Consider the following 26466-nt stretch of genomic DNA (forward strand, 5'->3'; position numbering starts at 1 on the left):
TGATGTGTAATACATCCACTTTGAATGTAATTTTAGCAGAAAAAAGACACCTGTATATACAGGTTGACGCACAAGAACGCCGTAAGCTGTAACTCTGGCATTTACCTTCCGATTTTTATGAACGAGGCAACAAATGAAATGGTTTGATGAATCATAGCATTATTCATGCTACAAATAAACTTTTTCCAACGCCATCTTCAATTTCAAGCGATTATCAACTTTTGATTTTCAAATTGCTCGGTATGTTTTTCTTCACGTTATGGGATAGAAATTGTTTTCTGAGCCCATTGATGTACAATACATTAACATTAATTGTAATTCGACAGATAAGACAATGTTTGGAAAATGTTTTAATTGTTTTTCTCTGCTAAAATTACAATTAATGTTAATGTATTGTACATCTGTGGATTCAGAAAAACAATCTCTATCCAATGACGTAAAGAAAAATATATAGAGCAATTTGAAAAGCAAAAGTTAATAATCGCTTAAAATTGAAGACGGCCTTGGAAAAAATTTATTTGTAGCATGAATCATAGTATTCATGAAACCATTTCATTTGATAACCCGCTCATGAAAATCGGAATGTAAATGACAAAGTTACAGCTTGGGGCGTTTTTTGTGTGACACCCTGTATAAAGGAAGGAAAATAACAAAATAACGAAAAACACAATAACAAATAACAACACAATATAAAACAAAAGGCAAATGAACGAGAGAACCAAGGCAAGTAGCACCTTGGCTCTGCAACATTGTCTTCCCTTAGGCTACACTCCCATCCTAACCTACATAAATCCTAACTCCTTTGGAGTTGCAAAAATGGCAGTAAGAAGGACTTTCGACTCTTCAGAGTACCACGAGAAAAAAAGAAAGGAAATTTGGAGTAATGTTTTGGTTTGTAGTTTTAAATTTCCCGCTTGACTTTCGAGCCAAAATGGCGTCAAACCGCGGTACTTTGTAAATCTAGGGACTTTAGCACACTTTAGCATAAAAAAAGATATTTTTGAGGTTATCACAATAATTATTGGTCGCATCCAAGGACAGTAGAATCTAACAGGACTGCTACATCCATTGTTGTGACAACCTGCCCGCAAACTACGTCATACCATTTGCCACGCCCAGCTCTATGCGTTTGCTGTGTATTTTTAGAGGTTATATCGTAGACGTATTCATATTATTTTTGAAGTTTTATTTTTTTAGACGTATTAATGTCTATCATGTAACCTCTAAATCTCTAAAAACACACAGCAAACGCATAGTACTGAATGACAGTTAACAGGGCGTGGCAAATAGTGTGACGTAGAGTGCGGGCAACCAACCCGTAGTGGGCTACAAAAATACAATGCATGTAGCAGTCCTGTTAAATTCTACTGTCCTTGAGTCGCATCAAAATTTTCTTTAAACAATATTTATTTAGAATCAAATTACAAATAACTTTTGTTAAGAATATTTTTCAAAATAACGTTAATTTAATTTCCCTCTGAACAATACGTTGCATATCATCACGGTAATTCAGGATATCTCGAAGAATATTATTTTTACGCACTACGAGGATCTAGGATGATAATCCCCGAAAGGTTTAAAATGAAAAAGTAATAATGTGAAAAAAACATTTTTTTTCTATAAATTTTTGTTCTTTTTCTTTAAGAAATTTCTTTGTGAGTTTTTTTGTGGATGGTTTATGATTTGATATTCCCTTGGTGCGCATCCCCTGTTTCCCTTCGGAATGCAATTTTACGGCGAGAAGAGTGTGTGTTCGGTTCAGGTACAGGGGATGCATTAAAGAACAGCGAGGGGGACGCGGACAGGCGAAAAATGTGTTTGCTTTTTTATGCGAAAATGCGAATAAGGTATTAAATGAATGGGGGGAGAAAGAACGCTATTTTTTCTTGATAATATTAGTTATTCCCTATCAATGTTATTGGGGTAAAAAAAAAATATTTTTTTTTAAAACAAAGTTTTAATTAAAACACCAAATAATTGAAATCATGTAATTGTTTAAACGTTGACACATGGAAATGGGAAAAATTGAAAATTCACTCGTCACTCGCATTTATCGAACTTTGCCTTTGTATGATCGGTTGAGGGTGGTATGGGTAGCCGATAACCGGAGAAACAATAAAAAAAGGGACCCCGTTTTGGGGGGAGGATGATGATATTAAAAAAGGGGTCGGACACATGAGAGCGTAAAAATATCCGCGTGTATCGCGCGTCCGAATCGAAAAATCTCCGATGTCTCTCGTTGTAATGTCACGGTAAAATGCCGTCGCCCATCCAGGTAAATTCAATTTCTGCCAGGCCCAAAATTGCTTTTTGTGGTGACACATGCAACCGTTGGAAGTGGTGGACAGATCCCTAAAACCCCACTCCGATAGTTACAAAAAAAAAATACTGAAAACGCCAAACCTCGAACAATAGCCAAAACGGTGATATTAATTTTAGATTGCGTTTTACGCGAAATATTGGGTTTTCGATGGTTTTCCATTGTGAACTTTCACCCCTAAAATCAACTCGATTATTTTTAAAATTATTCTAATCTTTAAATAAATTCATTTGATTTAATTTACTTCGTTTAATTTATTTGATTTTCCACCAAACACGATTTTCCAACATTTACAAGTTGAAACACAGTTTCAAAACGTACACAACAACAACAACTAAGGTAGCGGTAGTACGTTGTGCACGAGTAGTAATATAATGCCCGTTTTGTACATACACACCATCCAAACCAGGAACTTTATGAACTCGCCAATTTAATATCACGGAGGAGGTGGAGGAAACAGAACGAGAGGCGGACGACTCCGGCAGCTATCCGCTTTAAAATTAGACATTCATCCGTGTTTCCCCGCTTACTCTTACCTACTACTACAACAACCTCTAAAACGAACAGACTCTAAATGAAGTTTACATAAAGCCTGGTTTACTTACAAAGAGAAATCCACCCTTAAGTCTATAAATTCGGTTTCAACTATTTACATTTGTGACTTAACTCTAAGAATTATTAACAGCTTGTTCTTATATTTATAAATACTTACATGGACAACCCAATCTTTGGGATTATGAGCATTAGTTCCGCAAATGTACAATCGATTTCCATCTCCCATTGGCTGAATTACTCTTATATGGTTTCTACAGTCGAAATGCTGAAACAAATTTGAATAATTAATTCAAAATTAATTAATTGAATATACATCATATATATTATATTATTATATTAATTATAATATATTATTTTTTTTTATAAAATTTTATAGATTTTATTGAAAAAGATTAAAGATTAAAAGATTAAGATTTTTATTAAAAACACTTCTATTAGGAGAATTCTATCATAATAATATTAATTTAATTACCCTGTGATCAGTATGACATATCATAATAACCTTCCAATGGATATTATCAGATTCCTCTACTCCAACATCAATAGCTACCATCGGAAAGCTTATTTAATAGGTAACTATTTGACTACTCATCCTATACAGTGTGCTTTATTTGTAGAAATAAAATCCAGAGAACATAACAAATTTCAAAACTGGTCTGTAGTGGAAAAAATATCTGAAATCGACAATGTTAATATCAGAGGAGGCTCTGTAGCGCTAATTCACCCACCCTAGCAGTCAAACATAAAAATATCCCAAGAATAAATAACAGATTAAACGAATGCACACACTTTTCATTACCATTTGGGAAAGAAAAACAACACATTTTCCTGGTATACATATATTCACCCACATAACGGAATAGATGATACTATATTTATAAAAGCTTCACTACGAGCCCTAACAACTATACAAGGTGAGTCAGAAAGAATGGGAATTCCGAATACCGGAGACACTAGACACCAAAAAATAACGATTTAACCTAACATCTCTTATACAAATATCGGTAATTTTCAAGACATAGGGTGTTGAAAGTTAAATTCCTTTTCCAAATTTCTTGATATAGTAGACGCCACGAGAGCTGGCAGTAAATCATCGTTTTCCGCTCTTATAAATGCCATACGTAGTTCACAAACCGCTAGAGAGTAAGATGTGTTAGAAAGAGATAGCATTCGTTTAATATGTCTGCTGTACAATTAAAATGGCCACGTCGTAAAAGTACGTCTGTTCTTCTAAGCGATGTAACTTTACAATTATAACCTCAAATCGAAACGTCTTGTGAGCGTTGTCATGAATCTGTTAGTGTTGTCACAAGCAGAAAATGTTTTCTTTGAAAGGAAAATCCAAGGACAGTAGAATCTAACAGAACTGCTACATCCATTGTATTTTTGTAGTCCACTACGGGTTGGTTGCCACGCCTGGTAACTGTGTACTGTCTGTGTTTTTAGAGGTTATATGATAGACATTAATACGTCTAAAAACATAAAACTTCAAAAATAATATGTATACGTCTAGGATATAACCTCTAAAAATACACAGCAAACACATAGACCATAACAACAGCAGGGCGTGGAAAATGGTGTGACGTAGTTTGCGGGCAGGTTGTCACAACAATGGATGTAGCAGTCCTGTTAGATTCTACTGTCCTTGAGGAAAATCATTAAATAATATCTTTGACAATGTTTGACCTCTATTACTAACATAACCTACATTTAAATGTATGTGGCGAAATAATCTAAGTCGTACGTCCATATCTTGATTCATACCATTTTTAAGCGATCTGTCACTGCCAGCTCTCGTCTACTATAATTTTGAAGCTTTTTGTACTATTAACATTAAATTTGGTGATTATATGTTTTCGAGCATGAGAAATACGAATTTGAAATTTGTTTTGTGATCACTCGTAGAGGGCGCTAGATACACACTGTACGTTTGAGATATCAAGTCATGGCCATTTTGTCAGTTGAGGTAAGGTGAATTAGAACCAGAAATCTGAAGGAGCTTTCAATTCTACACAAAAAAGGTAGTCTTGCTTACGTTGTCTAAGTCTACTGGTTTCCAAGTTATTTGCTTTTAATTGTTTCAAAGTAATTTTATGGTTAACATTTAAAATCAATAACACACAGTAACTATAGCAATTAGTAACGATAATAATTGATAACAATAACAATTCATTAATAACAATACAATATTGTGACCATATTCAAAAATCCAGTGGATTTAAATCGGGATTTCTCACTATTAGAAAACTCATTATGTCGTGGTATTTTCAAATTGGTAATAACTTTATTGTTGGTAAAAATGATTGCACACGGAAATTAGGTCAATGGTGACAATTAACAAGCAATTGTCGAAACATGAGCAAAAAAATAAGCCAACTTTGCTTATCTTAAAAAATAAAAGTTATAGAAGAAAAAATACATTTAAAAGTAAATAATTCGAAAACCGAAAGACTTAAACAATTTAAATAAGAGTACTTTTTTTATGTAAAATTGAATACTCTTTGTGGTTTGTAGCTCTTATTGGTCGTAGCACGACAGCCAAAAAAATTATGATTTGATTTATCAAACGAGCAGTGTGTATCTAGCGCCTTCTACGAGCAATAACAAAATAACTTTCAAATTCATATTTTTCATGCTCGAAAACATAAAACTACAAAATTTTATGTTAATAGTACAAAAAGCTTCACAATTATCAAGAAATTTTGAAATAAGTATTTAACTTTCAACACCCTGTACCTCGAAAACCACTAACATTTGTATAAGAGATGTTCATCATCATATTTTGGTATCTAGTATCTCCGGTGTTCGGATTTCCCATTCATTCTGACTCACCCTGTATATTGGGACATAATAGAATTCATAAATAATTAATAACAATTAAACAATTATGTTGTTTTAATAAATTTTTTTTCTAAAAGCTTCATTTTTAAATTATTACTTGTAAGTAAACCTTGTAAAACTTTAATCCACTTTTAAGAATCTATTTGCGACAGCATTCCCTTGATAAATTTAATCCAGTTTAATTATTCCATTCAGCGGTAACTTGTCTTAAAGTATTTCTTCGTCCTTTTTTGCAGATTTTTACAAGTATTCTTTTATTTCTATCAGAAACTAACTTCGGACGACCTGAACTTTTACACATTTTTTCTAAAATTCGAACTAATTTGGAAATCGACTATACATCCACTAGCTATTATTACTTCAAATCTACACATTTGTCACTTGCAGCAAATAAAATCAGCAGCTCTTTTTCTAGACATACAAAAAGCGTTTGACTCAGTGTGGCATAATGATTTACAAATTACACAAATTAAACGTTCCACCTTAGTTACTTAAATAACTGTCAAATTTTTTAATAGATCGTTCTTTTCGAGTAAGAACAAATGAAAATTTCTCGGATGAATTCCACATTCAACAAGGCGTACAGGGTTCGCCGCTCTCACCAATACTATACAATGCTTTTTCATATGACATGATGGAAATATCCGCGCTGTCTACTGATCTATATATGCTGCAATATGCCGACGACACTGCACTAATAGCGCATGGGAAGAAACTTGAAACAGCCATAGTAACATTACAAGAAGCAACTAACAAAATAACTAAATAGTGCTCTTCTTGGAGTATTAACATAAATGCTTCAAAAACACAATTTCTAATAGCATTCCATAAGATAACAGATAATTTTCCAACAGTATACATGTGACAGACGCAAATCAGTCCAGAGCAAAGCTTTAACATACAAGAAAAAAGGCATTAACATCAAATGAGCTGCGGATATTTATAAGACTATTTGTAGACCAATTTTAGAGTATACAAACCTATTGACCTATGATAGCAAGCGATGCACACTAAGGAGTTTAGAAGTTGGTGAAACAATAAGTCTCCGAGCAGTAACGAAAATGAGACACCCGAACAGTCCATTGCACAACATCGCAAATAAAACGCTATATGAAAAAACCGAAATAAAGCCTTTGATGGGGCGACTTCTAATTTTAGCAATCAAATCTAAGAGCAAGATGGCAGAAGAAATGTCAACTCTATTTATGCAATCAGAATTCGACTCTATTTACAAAAGGAGTGTGATAGGATAACAATATGTGGCTGATAAAATTTTAATTATTGAGATGGGGGGGAAGGACTTTGGTCGATAGCCCTTTTTAGACTTAATATAGAATGTACATTATGTTGTTGTTTATGTTATATATTGCTTTTAATTGTCTAAAATAAATGAATGCATTGTCTCTCTCTTTCATATAATATTAGTTTTGATCCTGGTTGTAAATAAATTATTTTAATAAAAGTTTTTGATATCTCCACTAGGTGACGCTCCATACTGTTATGTTACATTTTTGAGATTATCTTAATAATTATTGATCGTATCAAAATTTTCATTAAATAATATTTGTTCAGAATTAAATTACAAACAACATTTATTAAGACCATTTTTTAAAATAACATAAATTTAATTTCCCTCTGAACAGTATGGTACATATCACATCAGGAAAATTCAGGATATCTCAGAAAATATTGTATTTATCAAAAAATCTTTCGTATAATATTTGTTTAATACTAGATTTGAAATCGATTATTTTAATAAAAATTTTTGATATCTCCACCAGGTGACGCTCTATATTGGTATATAAAACGATATTTTTGAGGATATCCTAAAAATTATTGATCTCATCAAAAATTTTTTCAAACATTATTTGTTTAGAATAATATTAGACACAACTTTTGTTAAGAGAATTTTTCATTATTTTAATTTCCCTGTGAACAGTATGTTTCATATCACAACACGGTAATTCAGGATATCTCAAAGAATATTGTTTCAATCGAAAAAACTTTCGTATAATATTTCTTCACAAAAAGATTCTAAATCGATTATTTTAATAAAAGTTTTCGATATCTCCACCAGATGACGCTCCATACTGTTATGTAAAACGAAATTTTTGAGATTATCTTAATAATTATTGATCGTATCAAAATTTTCATTAAATAATATTTGTTCAGAATTAAATTACAAACAACATTTATTAAGACCATTTTTTAAAATAACATAAATTTAATTTCCCTCTGAACAGTATGGTACATATCACATCAGGAAAATTCAGGATATCTCAGAGAATATTGTATTTATCTAAAAATTATTTATCTCATCAAAAATTTCCTTAAACATTGTTTGTTTAGAATAATATTAGACACAACTTTTTTTAAGAGAATTTTTCAAAATAACACTATTTTAATTTCTTTGTAAACAGTTGCAAAATTTCTATTAAACAATATTTGTTTACAATTAAATTACGGACAAATTTTGTTAAGACCGTTTTAAAAATGACATAAATTTAATATCCCTGTGAATATGGAACACAACGCGGTAATTCAAGATATCTCAAAGAATATTGAATTTCTCGAAAAATCATTCGTAAAATATTTGTTTATAACGAGATTCAAATTTGACTTTTTGACCACCATTTTAACTAAAAATTTTCAAAATTAACTTTAACGATGACAGCGAATGTCGATTCAACCACGCTTTGTTGAATCGACTGCGATAGCGGAAGTCATTTGAATTACAAATGGGGGGTTCCTAAAGGGGGGGAACCGTTATGGGACGTCGTTTCTGTTGGTGTCTGAGATCCACTACGGTCGAAATTAATTTCAATTTCGCCTTACCAGCCTCATTTCGGGGACGCAGACGTCGACTTCTACGTCGGCCGCAACCCGATAGAGATTTCAATTAGCAAATAACAATATTTTGGCCACGGGCGCAGAATTGGCATGCAAATTTATTTAATTAAGTTTCATTCCGAGCGATGCGCTTTCCTTTTCAACTCCGACTTATTTTACCCAACGAAATTAACCGCAACTATCTAAATATTAAAATGTATATACTCTTTTATATAATCAACATTTAATCTTTAATTCAACATCATTGAATATATGTGTGTATAAAAAAGGTGAAAGTCAATTGAAAAAATTGACAGTATTTTTTGGAATAAAGTAATGCTTGATATGGCAAATGAAAGATAAAAGATCATATTTTATGATAACATATCCAGACATGACGGTTTAATACAAAATGTTCGGAGAAAAATCGATTTGAAATAGGTTAAGTGGATTTTTTAATTTATCGAAGAAGTCAAGATTAAAAAGACCACATAAACTGTATTTTTAGGAATGAAGTAATGATTAATATGTCAAATGAAAGATAAAAGATCATATTTTATGATAACATATTCAAACATAATGGTTTCATACAAAATGTTCGGAGGAAAATCTATTTGAACTAGGTTAAATGGATTTTTTAATTTATCGAAAAAGTAAAATTTAAAAAAAATCTGGTAAAACGTATTTTTAGAAATAAAGTAATGATTAATAAGTCAAATTATAAATAAAAGATCATATTTTATGATAACATATTCAAACATAATAGTTTAATATACAATATTCGGAGGAAAATCAATTTGAAATAGTTTAAGTAGATTTTTAATATATCGCAAAAATCAAATTTAAAAAAATCACGTAAAACGTATTTTTAGGAATAAAGTAATGATTAATATATCATATGGAACATAGAAGATCATATTTTATGATAACATATCCAAACATAATGGTTTAATATAAAATATTCGGAGGAAAATCAATTTGAAATAGGTTAAGTGGATTTTTTAATTTATCGAAAAAGTCAAATTTAAAAAAATCTGGTAAAACGTATTTTTAGAAATAAAGTAATGATTAATAAGTCAAATTATAGATGAAAGATCATATTTTATGATAACATATTCAAACATAATAGTTTAATATAAAATGTTCGGAGGAAAATTAATTTGAAATAGGTTAAATGGATATCTTAATATATCGTAAAAATCAAATTTAAAAAAATCACGTAAAACGCATTTTTAGGAATAAAGTAATGACTAATATGTCAAATGAGAGATAAAAGATCATATTTTATGATAACATACTCAAACATAATGGTTTAATATACAATATTCGGAGGAAAATCAATTTGAAATAGTTTAAGTAGATTTTTAATATATCGCAAAAATCAAATTTAAAAAAATCACGTAAAACGTATTTTTAGGAATAAAGTAATGATTAATATGTTAAATGAAAAATAAAAGATCATATTTTATGATAACATATTCAAACATAATGGTTTAATCTACAATGTTCGGAGGAAAATCAATTTGAACTAGGTTAAGTGGATTTTTTAATTTATCGAAAAAGTCAAATTTAAAAAAATCATTTAAACCGTATTTTTAGGAATAAAGTAATGATTGATAAGTCAAATTATAGATAAAAGATAATATTTTATGATAACATATTCAAACATAATAATTTAATATAAAATGTTCGAAGGAAAATCAATTTGAAATAAGTTAAATGGATATCTTAATATATCGTAAAAATCAAATTTAAAAAAATCACGTAAAACGCATTTTTAGGAATAAAGTAATGACTAATATGTCAAATGAGAAATAAAAGATCATATTTTATGATAACATACTCAAACATAATGGTTTAATATACAATATTCGGAAGAAAATCAATTTGAAATAGGTTAAGTAGATTTTTAATATATCGCATAAATGAAATTTAAAAAAATCACGTTAAACGTATTTTTAGGAATAAAGTAATAATTAATATGTCAAATGAAAGATAAAAGATCATATTTTATGATAACATATTCAAACATAATGGTTTAATATAAAATGTTCGGAGGAAAATCAATTTGAAATAGGTTAAGTAGATTTTTAATATATCGAAAAAATCAAATTTAAAAAATTCATGTAAAACGTATTTTTAGGAATAAAGTAATGATTAATAAGTCAAATTATAGATAAAAGATCATATTTTATGATATCATATTCAAACCTAATGGTTTAATATAAAATGTTCGGAGGAAAATCAATTTGAAGTAGATAAAGTGGATTTTTTAATATACCGAAAAAATCAAATTTAAAAAAATCACGTAAAACTTATTTTTAGGAATAAAGTAATGATTAATATATCATATGAAAGATAGATCATATTTTATGATAACATATTCAAACATAATGATTTAATCTACAATATTCGGAGGAAAATCAATTTGAAATAGGTTAAGTGGATTTTTTAATTTATCGAAAAAGTCAAATTTAAAAAATCAGGTAAACCGTATTTTTAGGAATAAAGTAATGATTAATATGTTAAATGAAAGATAAAAGAGCATATTTGATGATAACATATTCAAACATAATAGTTTAATATAAAATGTTCGGAGGAAAATCAATTTGAAATAGATTAAGTGGTTTTTTTAATATATCGAAAAAATTAAATTTAAAAAAATCACGTAAACCGTATTTTTAGGAATAAAGTAATGATTAATATGTTAAATGAAAAATAAAAGATCATATTTTATGATAACATATTAAAACATAATGGTTTAATCTACAATGTTCGGAGGAAAATCAATTTGAAATAGGTTAAATGGATTTTTTAATTTATTGAAAAAGTTAAATTTAAAAAATCACGTAAACCGTATTTTTGGGAATAAAGTAATGATTAATATGTTAAATGAAAGATAAAAGATCATATTTTATGATAACATATTCAAACATAATGGTTTAATATAAAATGTTCGAAGGAAAATCAATTTGAAATAGGTTAAGTGGATTTTTTAATTTATCGAATAAATCAAATTTAAAAAAAATCACGTTATGTTGAACAAGATATTCAAACATAATGGTTTAATATAAAATGTTCGGAGTAAAATTTGAAATAGGTTAAATATTAATTTATTAAACATTAAAATGTATACACTCTTTTAGTATAATCAACGTTTAATCTTTGATTCAACATCACTGAACAAACTGAATTGATGAGAATGAATGAAAAATGAAAAAATGTAATCAATCATTGATTAATGATCACACTGTGAATGTATGTGTGTATAAAAGAGGTGAAAGTCGCTGTTTGATTGACGATCGTAGACGAGAACTAAAAAAAATAAAAATGGGGAAAGATTAACTACAACACAAGAGAGAATGAAATGGGGCTATTTATGATGAAAAACGGAGTGTTGTTACACTTTTAACCAAAACCTTTGTCAAGACGTAACCTTGAGTCGTTATGAAATAATAAATGTGGCAAAAATATGGTTTGTTTGATTAATTAACAAAAGTGTTGTGACAGTAGTAGGAGATCCATCGGAGAAACGTTTGCAAAATTAATCGTTCTCATGCATTCAAATGGTGTTACGGTGTATTTTCAGCGGACTCTACTTTACGAGCCTGATATATGCAGCTGTCCACTGGAACTAGCAAAATATTTATGGAGATATAAACCACAATCTAACAAGCTAATTTATTGTATGAACCCCCGCCCTGTGACAACGTATACGCAACAAACCCATCCTACAGTTGTTAAAATTCAAAGCTTCACAACTTACAATTTCTCACTCTACTTCTTTTTGTCAAAGCAAAAAAGTGTTTAAATTTTTGAGCGAAAACATCACATATCTTGTAGATTTTGTTTCGAATTGAACACGTTTAGAAATAAATTTTCATAGAGATAACCGTTTCCCTTTTCCATTTTCTGGCGCAAGTTAAAATGGGCAAGTTTCGGCGTCCTTTTATGCACATACGACGTGCGACGTTGACTGCATATACAAAGGAGGCGTCGAAGTTGTCAGCACCTCGCCTGGAAATCGCTGGAAGATAAGGAACGTTTCCCGGAAAAGCGCCCACCTACTACAATAAAAATAAAGACAAAAAGACTTCGAGTTTCGACTCCGACCCGGATCACGTAGAATTCGACCTTTCTACAACACCAAAAAGGCAAAGGAATGAAATGGCGAAAAGCTATGTAAGCTTTACCAGAAAGAAGAAATAGGGAAAGAGGAAAATGGTAAAGGGTGGTGTACAGACGGTTTTTAGAAAAAGAAAAACTAAGAAGAGGAACCCTCTCGAAGCAGTTTCTGGTTGTTTTCTTGCTAACGTTTGCGGAAATAACTTTATGTGTAAAGGGCGGGGACCTTATTTTCGTTTTCGTTCCTCCCCTGAATGAAAAGGATGGAACTGGGTAAGGTAAATAAATAGTTTCATTCTTATTTGACCTATACGAAGCTACAGTATATGAAATCATTGTTTTTTATCTAGTTGGTAGAGCAAGGGATTCGGAACGTTTTAGAAAAAAAGGTTTAGTGTAAAAGTTGCAGCAAATTTAATTCTTAATAATATTGCTCTTTTACACTTTTGCTCTCAGATGCATAAATATTGAGAAAAATTCGAATAGGTGAAAATTAGATGAAATCGTGTTTTTACATCTTATTGTTGGTAGAGTACGAGATTTGGAACGTTTTAGAAGAAAAGTTTGGGTATAAAAGTTGTAGAAAACTTCATTCTTAACAATATTGCTCTTTTACACTTTTGCTCTCAGATGCATTACTATTGAGAAAAATTCAAAAAGTGAAAATTAGATGAAATCGTGGTTTTGCATATTGTTGTTTGTAGAACACAACGGATTCGGGGTGTTTTAGAAGAAAAGTTTCGGTATAAAAATTGTAGAAAACTTCATTCTTAACAATATTGCTCGCTTACACTTTTGCTGTCAGATTCATAAATATTGAGAAAAATTCGAAAAAGTGAAAATTAGATGAAATCGTGGATTTACATATTGTTGTCTGTAGAACACACTGTATTGGGGAAATTTTAGAAGAAAAGTTTAGGTATAAAAGTTGTAGAAAACTTCATTCTTAACAATATTGTTCTTTTCCTCTTTTGCTCTCAGATTCATTACTATTGAGAAAAATTCGAAAAAGTGAAAATTAGATGAAATCGTATTGTTGTCTGATTGTCTGGTTGGCTGACCGGATTCGGGACGTTTTAGAAGAAAAATTTAGGTATAACAGTTGTAGCAAATTTAATTCTTGACAAAATTGCACTTTACACTTTTGCTCTCAGATGCTGAAATATTGAGAAAAGTTCGAAAAAGAGAAAATTAGATGAAATCGTGGTTTTATATATTGTTATCTGTAGAATACAACGGATTCGGGACATTTTAGAAAAAAAGTTTAGGTATAAAAGTTGTAGAAAACTTCATTCTTAACAATATTGCTCGTTCACACTTTTGCTCTCAGATGCTGAAATGTTGAGAAAAGTTCGAACAAGTAAGAATTAGATGAAATCGTGGTTTTACATCTCATTGTTGCTAGAGCACGGGATTCGGATCGTTTTAGAAAAAAAGTTCTAGTATAAAAGTTATTGCAAATTTAATTTTTAACAATATTGCTCTTTTACACTTTTGCTCTCAGATGCATAAATATGGAGAAAAATTCGAGTAGGTGAAAATTAGATGAAATCGTGGTTTTACATCTCATTGTTGCTAGAGCACGGGATTCGGATCGTTTTAGAAAAAAAGTTTTAGTATAAAAGTTGTTGCAAATTTAATTTTTAACAATATTGCTCTTTTACACTTTTGCTCTCAGATGCATAAATATGGAGAAAAATTCGAGTAGGTGAAAATTAGATGAAATCGTGGTTTTACATCTCATTGTTGCTAGAGCACGGGATTCGGATCGTTTTAGAAAAAAAGTTTTAGTATAAAAATTGTTGCAAATTTAATTCTTAACAATATTGCTCTTCTCCACTTTTGCTCTCAGATGCATAAATATGGAGAAAAATTCGAGTAGGTGAAAATTAGATGAAATCGTGGTTTTACATCTCATTGTTGCTAGAGCACGGGATTCGGATCGTTTTAGAAAAAAAGTTTTAGTATAAAAATTGTTGCAAATTTAATTCTTAACAATATTGCTCTTCTCCACTTTTGCTCTCAGATGCATAAATATCGAGAAAAATTCGAATAGGTGAAAATTAGATGAAATCGTTGTTTTAAATCTTATTGTAGGTAGAGCACGCGATTCAGAATATTTTAGAAAAAAAATTTTAGTATAAAAGTTGTAGAAAACATCATTCTTAACAATATTGCTCTTTTACGCTTTTATTCTCACAATCAGATGCATTGCTATTGAGAAAAATACCAAAAAGTGAAAATTAGATGAAATCATGTAAAGGAAAATGTTTAATTTAATAAAAAACTTCTTACTTGCTTGTGACAGTTTTAATTTTTAATTTTTAACATTTTAATAATACATATTTTAATATGTTTAAACACATGTGTTATATCTACATTTTCTAAATTTTAACAACTCTTTTTCTGACGTAAGTTTTTTTAGATAAGAAAAAAAAAATTTTTATGTGATTCTTCTATTTTATATTTTCCATTTATACAGGATTTGGCTGATGATGACTAGGTGTAGTCGAAACCGGTACCATTAATAATGAATAATTCACAAGCAAGTAAGAAGTTTTTTATTAAATTAAACATTTTCCTTTACATATATATAAACTTGCAACATGGATTCCTACAACAACAACAATTCCTACAAGAATTAGATGAAATCAATTAAGATTTTTATCCATGTTACAAGTTGGGAATATATTAAAAAAATATACTAAAAAGTAAAAGAAATTGACTATGTGTTTGAGCTTGCATATAATAATAAATTCCCAAAACATATCATTAATAGATTATTTCACAAAATACAGCAACAAAGGGACCCACTTTATGTTAGAACTCTAAATAACTTGAAATATAAGCTCATTCCTTTCAATAATGTCACTTTTCAGGCAAAACACATTTTTTCAAAGAATGTGGCATATATTCAATTGGATGTTAATTGGATGATAATTCCAATGTATTTAAACATCACATTGAAACAGGCCACAAGATAGACTATAATAATACAAAACTTCTACATAAATGTGAAAAACGTTATAGGCTAGATCTGCTCGAAATTTTAGAAATTAACAAACAAAAATAACAATAACTTCGAATTATTAAATGAACAGCTTCAATTGTATAATAAACCTATTTTTATGTCTCTGAGAGATCATAAAACAATAAATATAACAAGTTTATTTGCACGGGTAGTTCAATGCAACTTTAAAACCCGCTCAAGTCTTTTTCCCAGTTCGACATCTTTTCGTTTTTGACAAAATGTTTAATATATTTTGATGTCGTACGTTAATTTTACTTTTTGAGTTATATTGTAAATGTTTTTGTTGTGATTATTTATTTTTAAATTTTAACGTGTTCATACCTTTTCAAGAAGTTTTCTTCGAGATAATGTTTTTCGTTTGAGCTTTTCGCTTTTCATGTATAAATTGCTTTGAAAATTTTGACTGTAAGTTTTTTAAACTGTTTTATTTTAATATTTTAATGTGTTTTTCGTTTTTGCTAGTTTCGACTGAAGATGAGGGTATAACCTCGAAACTAGTCTCGATATTATATTTAAATAAAAGCAAGTTATTTTTTTTTAATTAGATGAAATCGTCGTTTTACGTATTGTTGCCTCTAGAATGCATCGGATTCGGAACGTTTCACAAGAAAAGTTTAGGTATAAAAGTTGTAGAAAACTTCATTCTTAACAATATTGCTCTGTTACACTTTTGCTCTCAGATGCATTAATATTGAGAAATATTCGAGAAAGTGAAAATTGTATGAAATCGTGGATTTACATGTTCGTAGAGCACACCGAATTAGAGACGCTTTAGAAGAAAAGTTTGGGTATAAAAGTTGTAGAAAAGTTCATTCTTAACAATATTGCTCTTTTACACTTTTGCTCTCACAATCAGATGCATTAATATTGAGAAAAATTCGAAAAAGTGAAAATTATATGAAATCGTGGTTTTACATATTGTTGTTTGTAGAACACACCGAATTCGGGACGTTTTAGAAGAAAAGTTTATGTATAAAAATTGTAGAAAACTTCATTCTTAACAATATTGCTCTGTTACACTTTTGCTCTCAGATGCATTAATATTGAGAAATATTCGAGAAAGTGAAAATTAGATGAAATCGTGGTTTTACATATTGATGTTGATAGATCACGGGGTTCGGGCCGTCTTAGAAAGAAAGTTTTAGAACAAAAGTTGTTGCAAATTTTATTCTTAACAATATTGCTCTTTTACACTTTTGCTCTCAGATGCATTAATATTGAGAAAAATTCGAAAAACTGAAAATTATATGAAATCGTGGTTTTACATGTTGTTGTTCGTAAAGCACACCGAATTAGGAACGTTTTAGAAGAAAAGTTTATGTATAAAAATTGTAGAAAACTTCATTCTTAACAATATTGCTCTTTTACACTTTTGCTCTTAGATGCATTAATATTGAGAAAAATTCGAAAATCTGAAAATTGTATGAAATCGTGGTTTTACATGTTCGTAGAGCACACCGAATTGGAGACGCTTTAGAAGAAAAGTTTGGGTATAAAAGTTGTAGAAAACTTCATTCTTAACAATATTGCTCTTTTACACTTTTGCTCTCACAATCAGATGCATTAATATTGAGAAAAACTCGAAAAAGTGAAAATTATATGAAATCGTGGTTTTACATATTGTTGTTTGTAGAACACACCGAATTCGGGACGTTTTAGAAGAAAAGTTTATGTATAAAAATTGTAGAAAACTTCATTCTTAACAATATTGCTCTGTTACACTTTTGCTCTCAGATGCATTAATATTGAGAAATATTCGAGAAAGTGAAAATTAGATGAAATCGTGGTTTTACATCTTGTTGTTGATAAAGTACGAGATTAGGACCGTTTTACGAATTGTGATCGGTCATTTTGTGATTTGGATGGAGGAAACTATGGCAAATCGAATGACATATAGATCTTGATAATAAAGCTCATCCTTTACGAGTTATGACCACCTAAAATCGGTCATTTTTATATCATTTTCGTGTGCTTTCGCAATATTTTGATGGTTTAGCGGAATGCGAAAGACATTTCAACTCTAGTATTTCCATTTTCGTATTGGCCAAAGATTAAGTTTTCGAATGAGATATTGTATATCAAAATCAGTTGAGAATTTCTCTTGTTCTAATCAAAAATTAGAACTAACTTTGCATAGGTTTTTAATTAGACTTTGTTCTCAAATGTTTTCTATAAAGTGTTTTCCATAAAGTATAGCAATGCAAAAATAAAAATAAAAAAAAAGGTGAAGAAGAAAACGAAAACCGATCGTAAAACAAAAGGACATGAATAAGAAAAAGGGTATAAATCGTCGGCTCGCTTAATCTTCTTACCGGGGAAAACCCCAAAACTGTAAATCCTCGAACCGTCCCCGTCCACTTTCCCTTTTTACAACCACTCGGACGTTTTGCCTTTGCGTTTACTACCGAGTGGAACATCAACCCTTGCTTTACAAAAAAAAAAGAAAAAAAAAGTGATGCTAAATACATTGCAGAACACGAAATTCCCATAATAATACAAATTCTAACGACCCAATCATATTAATTTCTCTCTCTCGACATCTTTCTCTTTCTCAACATCTAATCGGAAAGGCTACAAGCGTCAAGAAGATTTGCATACGAAAGCCTTCACGTCGCATCGCGACGTTTAACGTCGAAACCACGTTGCACGTGTTGCTGGTGCTGCTGCTGCTGGTGGAGAATGATTTGCTTCTTTACATGCACGGTAATTCCCTGACGTCTCCTTCCCTTTTTGCATTTTGGTCCCATTCGGGTAGTAAGCGAATTTGCAATTTGTATTCTAGCAGACTCCGTCGCTCTCGAGATGAGTAAATAGGTGATTGTGTTGGTTGAATTTTGGCTAAAAACGAATTGTGGAGTTAAAATTTAAATTTAGTTCCATTTTATTTCTATAATCGTTTAACGATTTTTTTGTGCTATTCCCAATTGGGGTGTAACAAAAGGAGTCGCACTCTTAGTTGAGATGTAAACTCCCCAATATGGTCTACAGTCTACACGTACGGGTTTTACGTACCGTTTTTACTGCGCTAAGGGACGAACCTTTGCCATTTGGCAAACGAATTATTAATGTTCTACTCCCAATGTGCATGTCTATTCAGGAATTAAATTTAAAATTTAAACACATCTCACATATATCTATGTGTATTCTTTAGAAAAAGTGGAAAATATCTAAAGATTCTCCATCAATGTTTTTCACAAATTAAAAAAAATCTGTAAACCGCATTTTTAGGAATGAAGTAATCATTAATACGGTAAATGAAAGATAAAAGCTCATATTTCATGATAACATGTTCAAACATAATGGTTTCACATAGAAAATTCGGATCAAAATCAATTTGATGTCATAGCATACAAATATAATAAGCAAATTTAGTACTGAGTAAAAAAACACCATCATTAAGGTGAGTTTTATCTTCTGCCAGCAGTATCTATTCGTCTATCAGAAACTTCGTCTTCTCTAAGGAGGATCTAGCTTTCTGTCAGCGATATCTAGTCTTTTGCTTGCAGTTATTAGTATTCTGCCATTACTATTTAACCTTCTGTCACCAGTATTCATACTTCCATTAACAGTCTAGTTGTCTAGAAAAGCGATTTAACCTCCTGCCAGCAGTATCTAATCTTTTGCTTGCAGTGTAAATATTGTAATTGTAGTACATTGGTAAGACATACAATGATATGTCCAGTGGTGCTGGCCCGATTGATTTACAGATTGATGCGATAAACTTCAAGCAGGGTGGCAACTACATCGTCTATAATGCCAACTAGAAAGTAGGCTAGTCCTTGACAAAAAACAAGAAGAGAAGTACTGGTGAATGAAGTGATTACTTGGTTTCATAGATCAAAGAATGTGGAAATGAGCGAGGAAATGGCATGGCTATAACGGAAAAAGCTAGAGGATTTGTTAACGAGGTTGAAACAGAATAACGCAATAGAAGGTGGAGGAAATTCTTAGAAACATACGATAAAGTACAAGAAGATTTTCAACTATTACCCGACTCCCTACGGCATGCCAACTTGGTTTTCTTAAAACCTCAAGTTTTTGATTTCAGAATTTCCAGCAAGATATGATGATTATTCTGCAGCATTTCTTTCATTATAGAAAGTATCACAAACAAATCAATAGTTATTGCTCCGAGTTCTCGAATCATTCAATCATAGATATGAATTTCTAAATAAAAGTTTATTTTGAAAATGGAATCTGCCAATCGAAATTTGAGTTTTCTACTTAAGACTTTTAAACAAGTCGAACAGTCAAATTTTTAAAAAATCATTTCAATCTTATTATTACGGTTAAAGAAATGATTTATATGTCAAATGAAAGATAAAAGATCATATTTTATGATAACATCTCCAAACATAATGATTTGATATAAAAAATTCGTAGGAAAAACTGTTTAAAATAAATTGTTGTGTTAAACTCATTTTTTTATAAGTCAAACAGTCGAAGTTTTAAAGAATCCCTCCAATCTTATTTTTACTATTAAAGATATGATTTATGTTTCAAATGAAAGATAAAAGATCACACTTTATGACAACATATCAAAACATAATGCTTTGATATAAAAAATTCGAAGAAAAAGCAGTTTAAAATAAATTTATGTGCAAATCCAATTCCTAACAAGTCGAACAGTCAAATTTTTTAAAAATCATTTCAACCCTATCTTTACGATTAAGGAAATAATTTATATGTTAAATGAAAGATAAAAGATCATATATTATGATAACATCTCTAAACATAATGATTTGATATAAAAAATTCGGAGGAAAAACTGTTTGAAATAAATTAGAATGTCAAAACCCTTTTTTTTAACAAGTCGAACAGTCAAATTTTTTAAAAATCATTTCAACCCTATTTTTATGATTAAAAAGAAACGATTTATATGTCAAACGAAAGAAAAATGATCATATTTTCTGATAACATCTCCAAACATAATGATTTGATATAAAAAATTCGGAGGAAAACAGTTTAAAATTAATTTGTTGTGTTAAACTCATTTTTTTATAAGTCAAACAGTCGAAGTTTTAAAGAATCCCTCCAATCTTATTTTTACTATTAAGGATATGATTTATATTTCAAATGAAAGATAAAAGATCATACTTTATGATAACATATCCAAACATAATGCTTTGATATAAAAAATTCGAAGAGAATACAGTTTAAAATAAATGTATGTGCAAATCCAATTTTTAACAAGTCGAACAGTCAAACGCTTAAAGAATCATTTCAACCCTATCTTTACGATTAAAGGAATAATTTATATGTTAAATAAAACATAAAAGATCATATTTTATGATAACATCTCCAAACATAATGATTTAATACAAAAATTTCGGAGGAAAAACTGTTTGAAATAAATTAGAATGTCAAATCCATTTTATTAACAAGTCGAACAGTCAAATTTTTTCAAAATCATTTCGTCCCTATTTTTATGATTAAAGAAACGATTTATATGTCAAACGAAAGATAAAAGATCATATTTTATGATAACATCTTCAAACATAATGATTTGATATAAAAAATTCGGAGGAAAAACTGTTTAAAATTAATTAGTTGTGTTAAACTCATTTTTTTAGAAGTCAAACAGTCGAAGTTTTAAAGAATCCCTCCAATCTTATATTTACTATTAAAAATATGATTTATGTTTCAAATGAAAGATAAAAGATCATACTTTATGATACCATATCCAAACATAATGCTTTGATATAAAAAATTCGAAGAAAAAACGGTTTAAAATAAATTTATGTGCAAATCCAATTTTTAACAAGTCGAACAATCAAATTTGTAAAAAATCATTTCAGCCCTATCCTTACGATTAAAGAAATAATTTATATGTTAAATAAAACATAAAAGATCATATTTTATGATAACATCTCCAAACATAATGATTTGATACAAAAAATTCGGAGGAAAAACAGTTTGAAATAAATTGTTGTGTTAAATTCATTTTTTAGGAAGTCAAACAGTCGAAGTTTTAAAGAATCCCTCCAATCTTATATTTACTATTAAAGATATGATTTATGATTCAAATGAAAGATAAAAGATCATACTTTATGATAACATATCCAAACATAATATTTTGATATGAAAAATTCGAAGAAAGAACAGTTTAAAATAAATTTGTGTCAAATCCAATTTTTAACAAATCGAACAGTCAAATTTTTAAAAAAACATTTCAACTCTATCTTTACGATTAAAGAAATAATTTATATGTTAAATGAAAGATAAAAGATCATATTTTATGATAACATCTCCAAGCATGATGATTTGATATAAAAAATTCGGAGGAAAAACAGTTCGAAATAAATTAGTGTGTCAAATCCGTTTTTTTAGGAGTCAAACAGTCGAATTTTTAAAGAATCCCTCCAATCTTATATTTACTATTAAAGATATGATTTATGTTTCATATGAAATATAAAAGATCATACTTTATGATAACATATCCAAACATAATGCTTTGATATAAAAAATTCGAAGGAAAAACAGTTTAAAATAAATTTGTGTCAAATCCAATTTTTAACAAGTCGAACAATCACATTTTTAAAAAATCATTTCAGCCCTGTCTTTACGATTAAAGAAATAATTTATATGTTAAATGAAAGATAAAAGATCATATTTTGTGATAACATCTCCAAACATAATGATTTTATACAAAAAAATCGGAGGAAAAACAGTTTGAAATAATTGTTGTTGAAATAATAATTGTTGTTAAACTTATTTTTAAACAATTTGAACAGTCAAGTTTTAAGAAATCACTGAAACCTTATTTTTACGACTACAGAAATGATTTATATGGCAAATCAAAGATAAAGGATCATATTTTATGATAACATCTCAAAACATAATGATTTAATATAAAAAGTTCGAAGAAAAACAGTTTGAAACAAATTGTAGTGTCAAATCCATTTTTTAACAAGTCGAATTTTTAAAGACTCCAACCTTATTTTTACGATTAAAGTATGATTAATATGTTAAGGGCTGGTTGTACAAAATACTGATAAATCTTCCTGATAACTATCCGGCGGATAAACTTATCGGGAGGATAAAGATATTCGCTGTTGTACAAACTGTTTTTGTCGGTAGAATTGCTATCGGTGAAATAAGAGTCGGTTGGTAGCACTTTTTCCCCGTTTGCTGTGTACTTTTAGAGGTGATATCGTATATCGTAGACGTATTCCTATTAACTTCAAAAGTAAATCAAATGTCTATCATATAAACTTTTAAAATACAATAAACGCATAGAACTCAATGACAGCTAACTGGGCGTGGCAAATAGTGTGACGTAGAGTGCGGGCAACCAACCCCTATAAAACAATAATGGATGTAGCAGTCCTGTTAGATTCTACTGTCCTTGACTTTATTCCATATGAAATGTAACATGTCAATATAATTTGACGTTATATATGACGAAACATTCCATTCAGGCGTGCGCCTCTTAAGACGGCTAAATCTGAATGTTTCTAGTTCTAGGTCTAATGTTAATTCTAGATTTACATTATCACTAGAACTAACACAAGACCTAGAACTAGAATCATTCGGATTTAGCCGTCTTGAGAGACGTGTGGCTAAATCCGGATGTTTCTAGTTCTAGGTCTAGTGTTAATTCTAGTTTTAATTGTTATTCAGCGTTAGATTGTAGTATATTTTTATTGAACAAAAAGTAGAACTAGAAACATTCGGGTTTAACCGTTTCTTATCGTTTTTCCAAGCTAAAATTTTCCTTTGCAAAACTACCCAATGCCTGTACTATTAAGCTATGTTACATTTTATTAGGGACAGTGTAAGTGCATAGTAGTTTCATAAGTATAGTTACTGCATTCATATATGCGATTTCATATATTTATTAAAAACCTTGGTAACCATATATATGGTACTGGCAGATAACTGTCTTATCGGCACAGCTGGTACCCGATAAGTTATCCTGCCGATAATCTCACCGACAAAAATATATGTACATTGTAATACTGTATTACAAACTAACTTATCGGCCAAATAACGTTGTTGAGAAGTTTATCGGTATATTGTACAACCGGCCCTAAGTAAATGATAAAAGATAATATTTTATGACAGAACTATGGCGTATCAAAAGTTCGTAGAAAAAATAGTTTTAAATAAATTATTTGATTAAGTTATTTATTAGATTTATAATAAAATGAAGAAGAAAAAGATTAAAATAGTATACACCTTTTTGTGTGAAATTTCGTTTTAGGAAACTTAGAATAAGCCATTATCCCGATAAGCGTGCTCACGTTGGGACATTCAGTGAACATTTTATTGCAATCGCAACAATGTGTACGAGCTTTGGCCATAGGGTTAGCCCCGTTGAAATACTGCAACTGCAGATAAAGGCAGAGAAGAGAGAAACCGACGCCAACCCCCCGAAACGTTAAATCCGAGAGAAAACTATTTGCAGTCCGTCTCTGTATGTGTGTATGTGTATATGCGCTCAAATCTGGTAGTAAACATGCAAGCCTTTATTCAATTAAATTGCGCAAACTTCCACCACGAATCTCTCCTTTATTCGTGTGTATGTCCGTTGCTTTCCGGTTTCCTTGACGTCTCATACGGGATTTGATTTGGAAATTGCAGTCAAAGATGCAATATATGTTCTATTCTAGATATAGGAGAATTAGAAAATCTATTTCCATTGAAAATTTATCCCACTCAATTGGAAATTTCCCCTCTTCCTCTCACTACTTCTGTATGGCACTGTTCAATTTGGAATCTGCCAATTGTTCTGACGCCGTCAGCTATATTTAATAATGCAAGCAACCCCCTTTCCTGGGTAGCAGCAGCAGCCACAATTCGGTCAGATGCACATCGCAGATCGTTGTTGATGCTCTTGAGAGAATGCGGTGCCCGTTTCTAATCAATACGTTTTGGTACCAGCGTGTATATTTGCCACCAAGGGGCTCGAATTACTATCGGGAGTACACCAATTTACATTTCAATATCATACGAGAACTAGATCAAACGTTTCTGGTGAATTTGAATTATTTTGAATGTCACTCAATCAATAATTCTAATAAGAACGATAAATGGTGGAGGCGCGTAAAGAAGTACATCGACCCTTTTAATTTCCTTTCTACAAAGTAGATTATTAACAGAAAGATATTAATAATCCAATTACACGCGCGGTTAATCGCAACATCGGGTTGGTTCCGCTACAACGAACGAATGGTTTAATTTCAAGGACATAAATCGATTCCGGTCTGCGTCCTCTTCGGTTTAAGGTCACCGCGGGGTGTAACACCTGGTGTGTGCTTCGTTATCCATCCTGCTGTTGCTGCTGCTGCTGCTGCTACTCCTGCTATAACCTCTCGAGTTTCTTTCTTGCTTCGGCGAATTATGTCTAGATTTATTGCAACGAAACGAATCAAAAAAGAATGAGTAAAAGGAACAATGGAATTGGAATTTCTTAATGGACGATTTCCTGTCAATTACCAGTAAATAATTTATAAGTAAAATAATAAAAATTATTAGGCGCACAAACCGAATAAATACAACTCAAATCAAATTAATTCGTTTCTCAGATTGTATATCTTAAGATAAAAATGAAAATGGAAGACGAAGTAGAATTAAACATAAGAATCGCGCATTCGTTTCATTTTCAGTGGTGATTCATTAAATCTAACGAGTAAAATATACTGAAAAGGAATGAATTATACGGGAAGATAGACAAGTAGATTAAAGAAAAATATTTGGCCTAAATGGCTTGGAATTAAGAAATTAAACTTGTTGAGGTTATAAAGGAACGTTTGAGATTTTGTTATTCGAAATTATAATCTCCCAGGATGACCACCTTATTTTATAAAAAAATTTAAAAATGGTTGATTTGAATTGACTTTTCTTGAAAGTGACATTATAAAAAAATTGTTTTCTCCAAAACGGTTAAGATTTAAGAAAGGAAACTTTTTGAGGTTATAAAGGAACGTTTGAGGTTATGTTATTCGAAATTATAATGTTCCAGGGTGACCACCTCATTTTATAAAAAAATTTAAATTTGGCTGAATTGAAATTGACGTTTCTTGAAAGTAAGATTATAAAAGAATAGTTTACTCCAAAACGGTTAAGATTTAAGAAATGAAACTTTTTGAGGTTATAAAGGAACGTTTGAGGTTATGTTATTCCAAATTATAAAGTTCCATGTTGACCACCTTATTATATAAAAAGTTTTAAAAATGGTTGATGTAATTGACGTTTCTTGAAAGTGACATTATAAAAAAACTGTTTTCTCCAAAACGGCGAAGATTTAAGAAATGAAACTTTTTGAGGTTATAAAGGAACGTTTGAGGTTATGTTATTCGAAATTATAATCTTCCAGGGTGACCACCTTATTTTATAAAAAATTTAAAAAATGGTTGATTTGAAATTGACGTTTCTTGAAAGTGACATTAGAAAAAAATTGTTTTCTCCAAAACGGTTAAGATTTAAGAAATGAAGCTTTTTGAGGTTATAAAGGAACGTTTGAGGTTATGTTATTCGAAATTATAATCTTCCAGGGTGACCACCTTATTTTATAAAAAATTTAAAAAATGGTTGATTTGAAATTGACGTTTTTTGAAAGTGACATTATAAAAAAACTGTTTTCTCCAAAACGGCAAAGATTTAACAAATGAAACTTTTTGAGGTTATAAAGGAACGTTTGAGGTTATGTTATTCGAAATTATAATCTTCCAGGGTGATCACTTTATTTTATAAAAAAATTTAAAAAATGGTTGATTTGAAATTGACGTTTCTTGAAAGTGACATTAGAAAAAAATTGTTT

The 26466-nt window shown here is 30.1% G+C and overlaps 1 protein-coding gene across 1 annotated transcript in view; it reads right to left on the reverse strand.

Annotated features, from left to right (window-relative positions):
* Positions 1 to 26466, reverse strand: part of LOC111417634 (Semaphorin 2a) — a 384677-nt gene that overhangs the window by 53523 nt on the left and 304688 nt on the right. Inside the window, exon 5 of the mRNA XM_071195145.1 lies at positions 3033 to 3140. Coding sequence (XP_071051246.1) covers positions 3033 to 3140 — 108 coding nt within the window. The remainder of the gene's footprint in view (positions 1 to 3032; positions 3141 to 26466) is intronic.

The sequence above is a fragment of the Onthophagus taurus genome, chromosome 3 (genome assembly GCF_036711975.1).
Source record: "Onthophagus taurus isolate NC chromosome 3, IU_Otau_3.0, whole genome shotgun sequence".
Classification (NCBI taxonomy): Eukaryota; Metazoa; Arthropoda; class Insecta; order Coleoptera; family Scarabaeidae; genus Onthophagus; species Onthophagus taurus.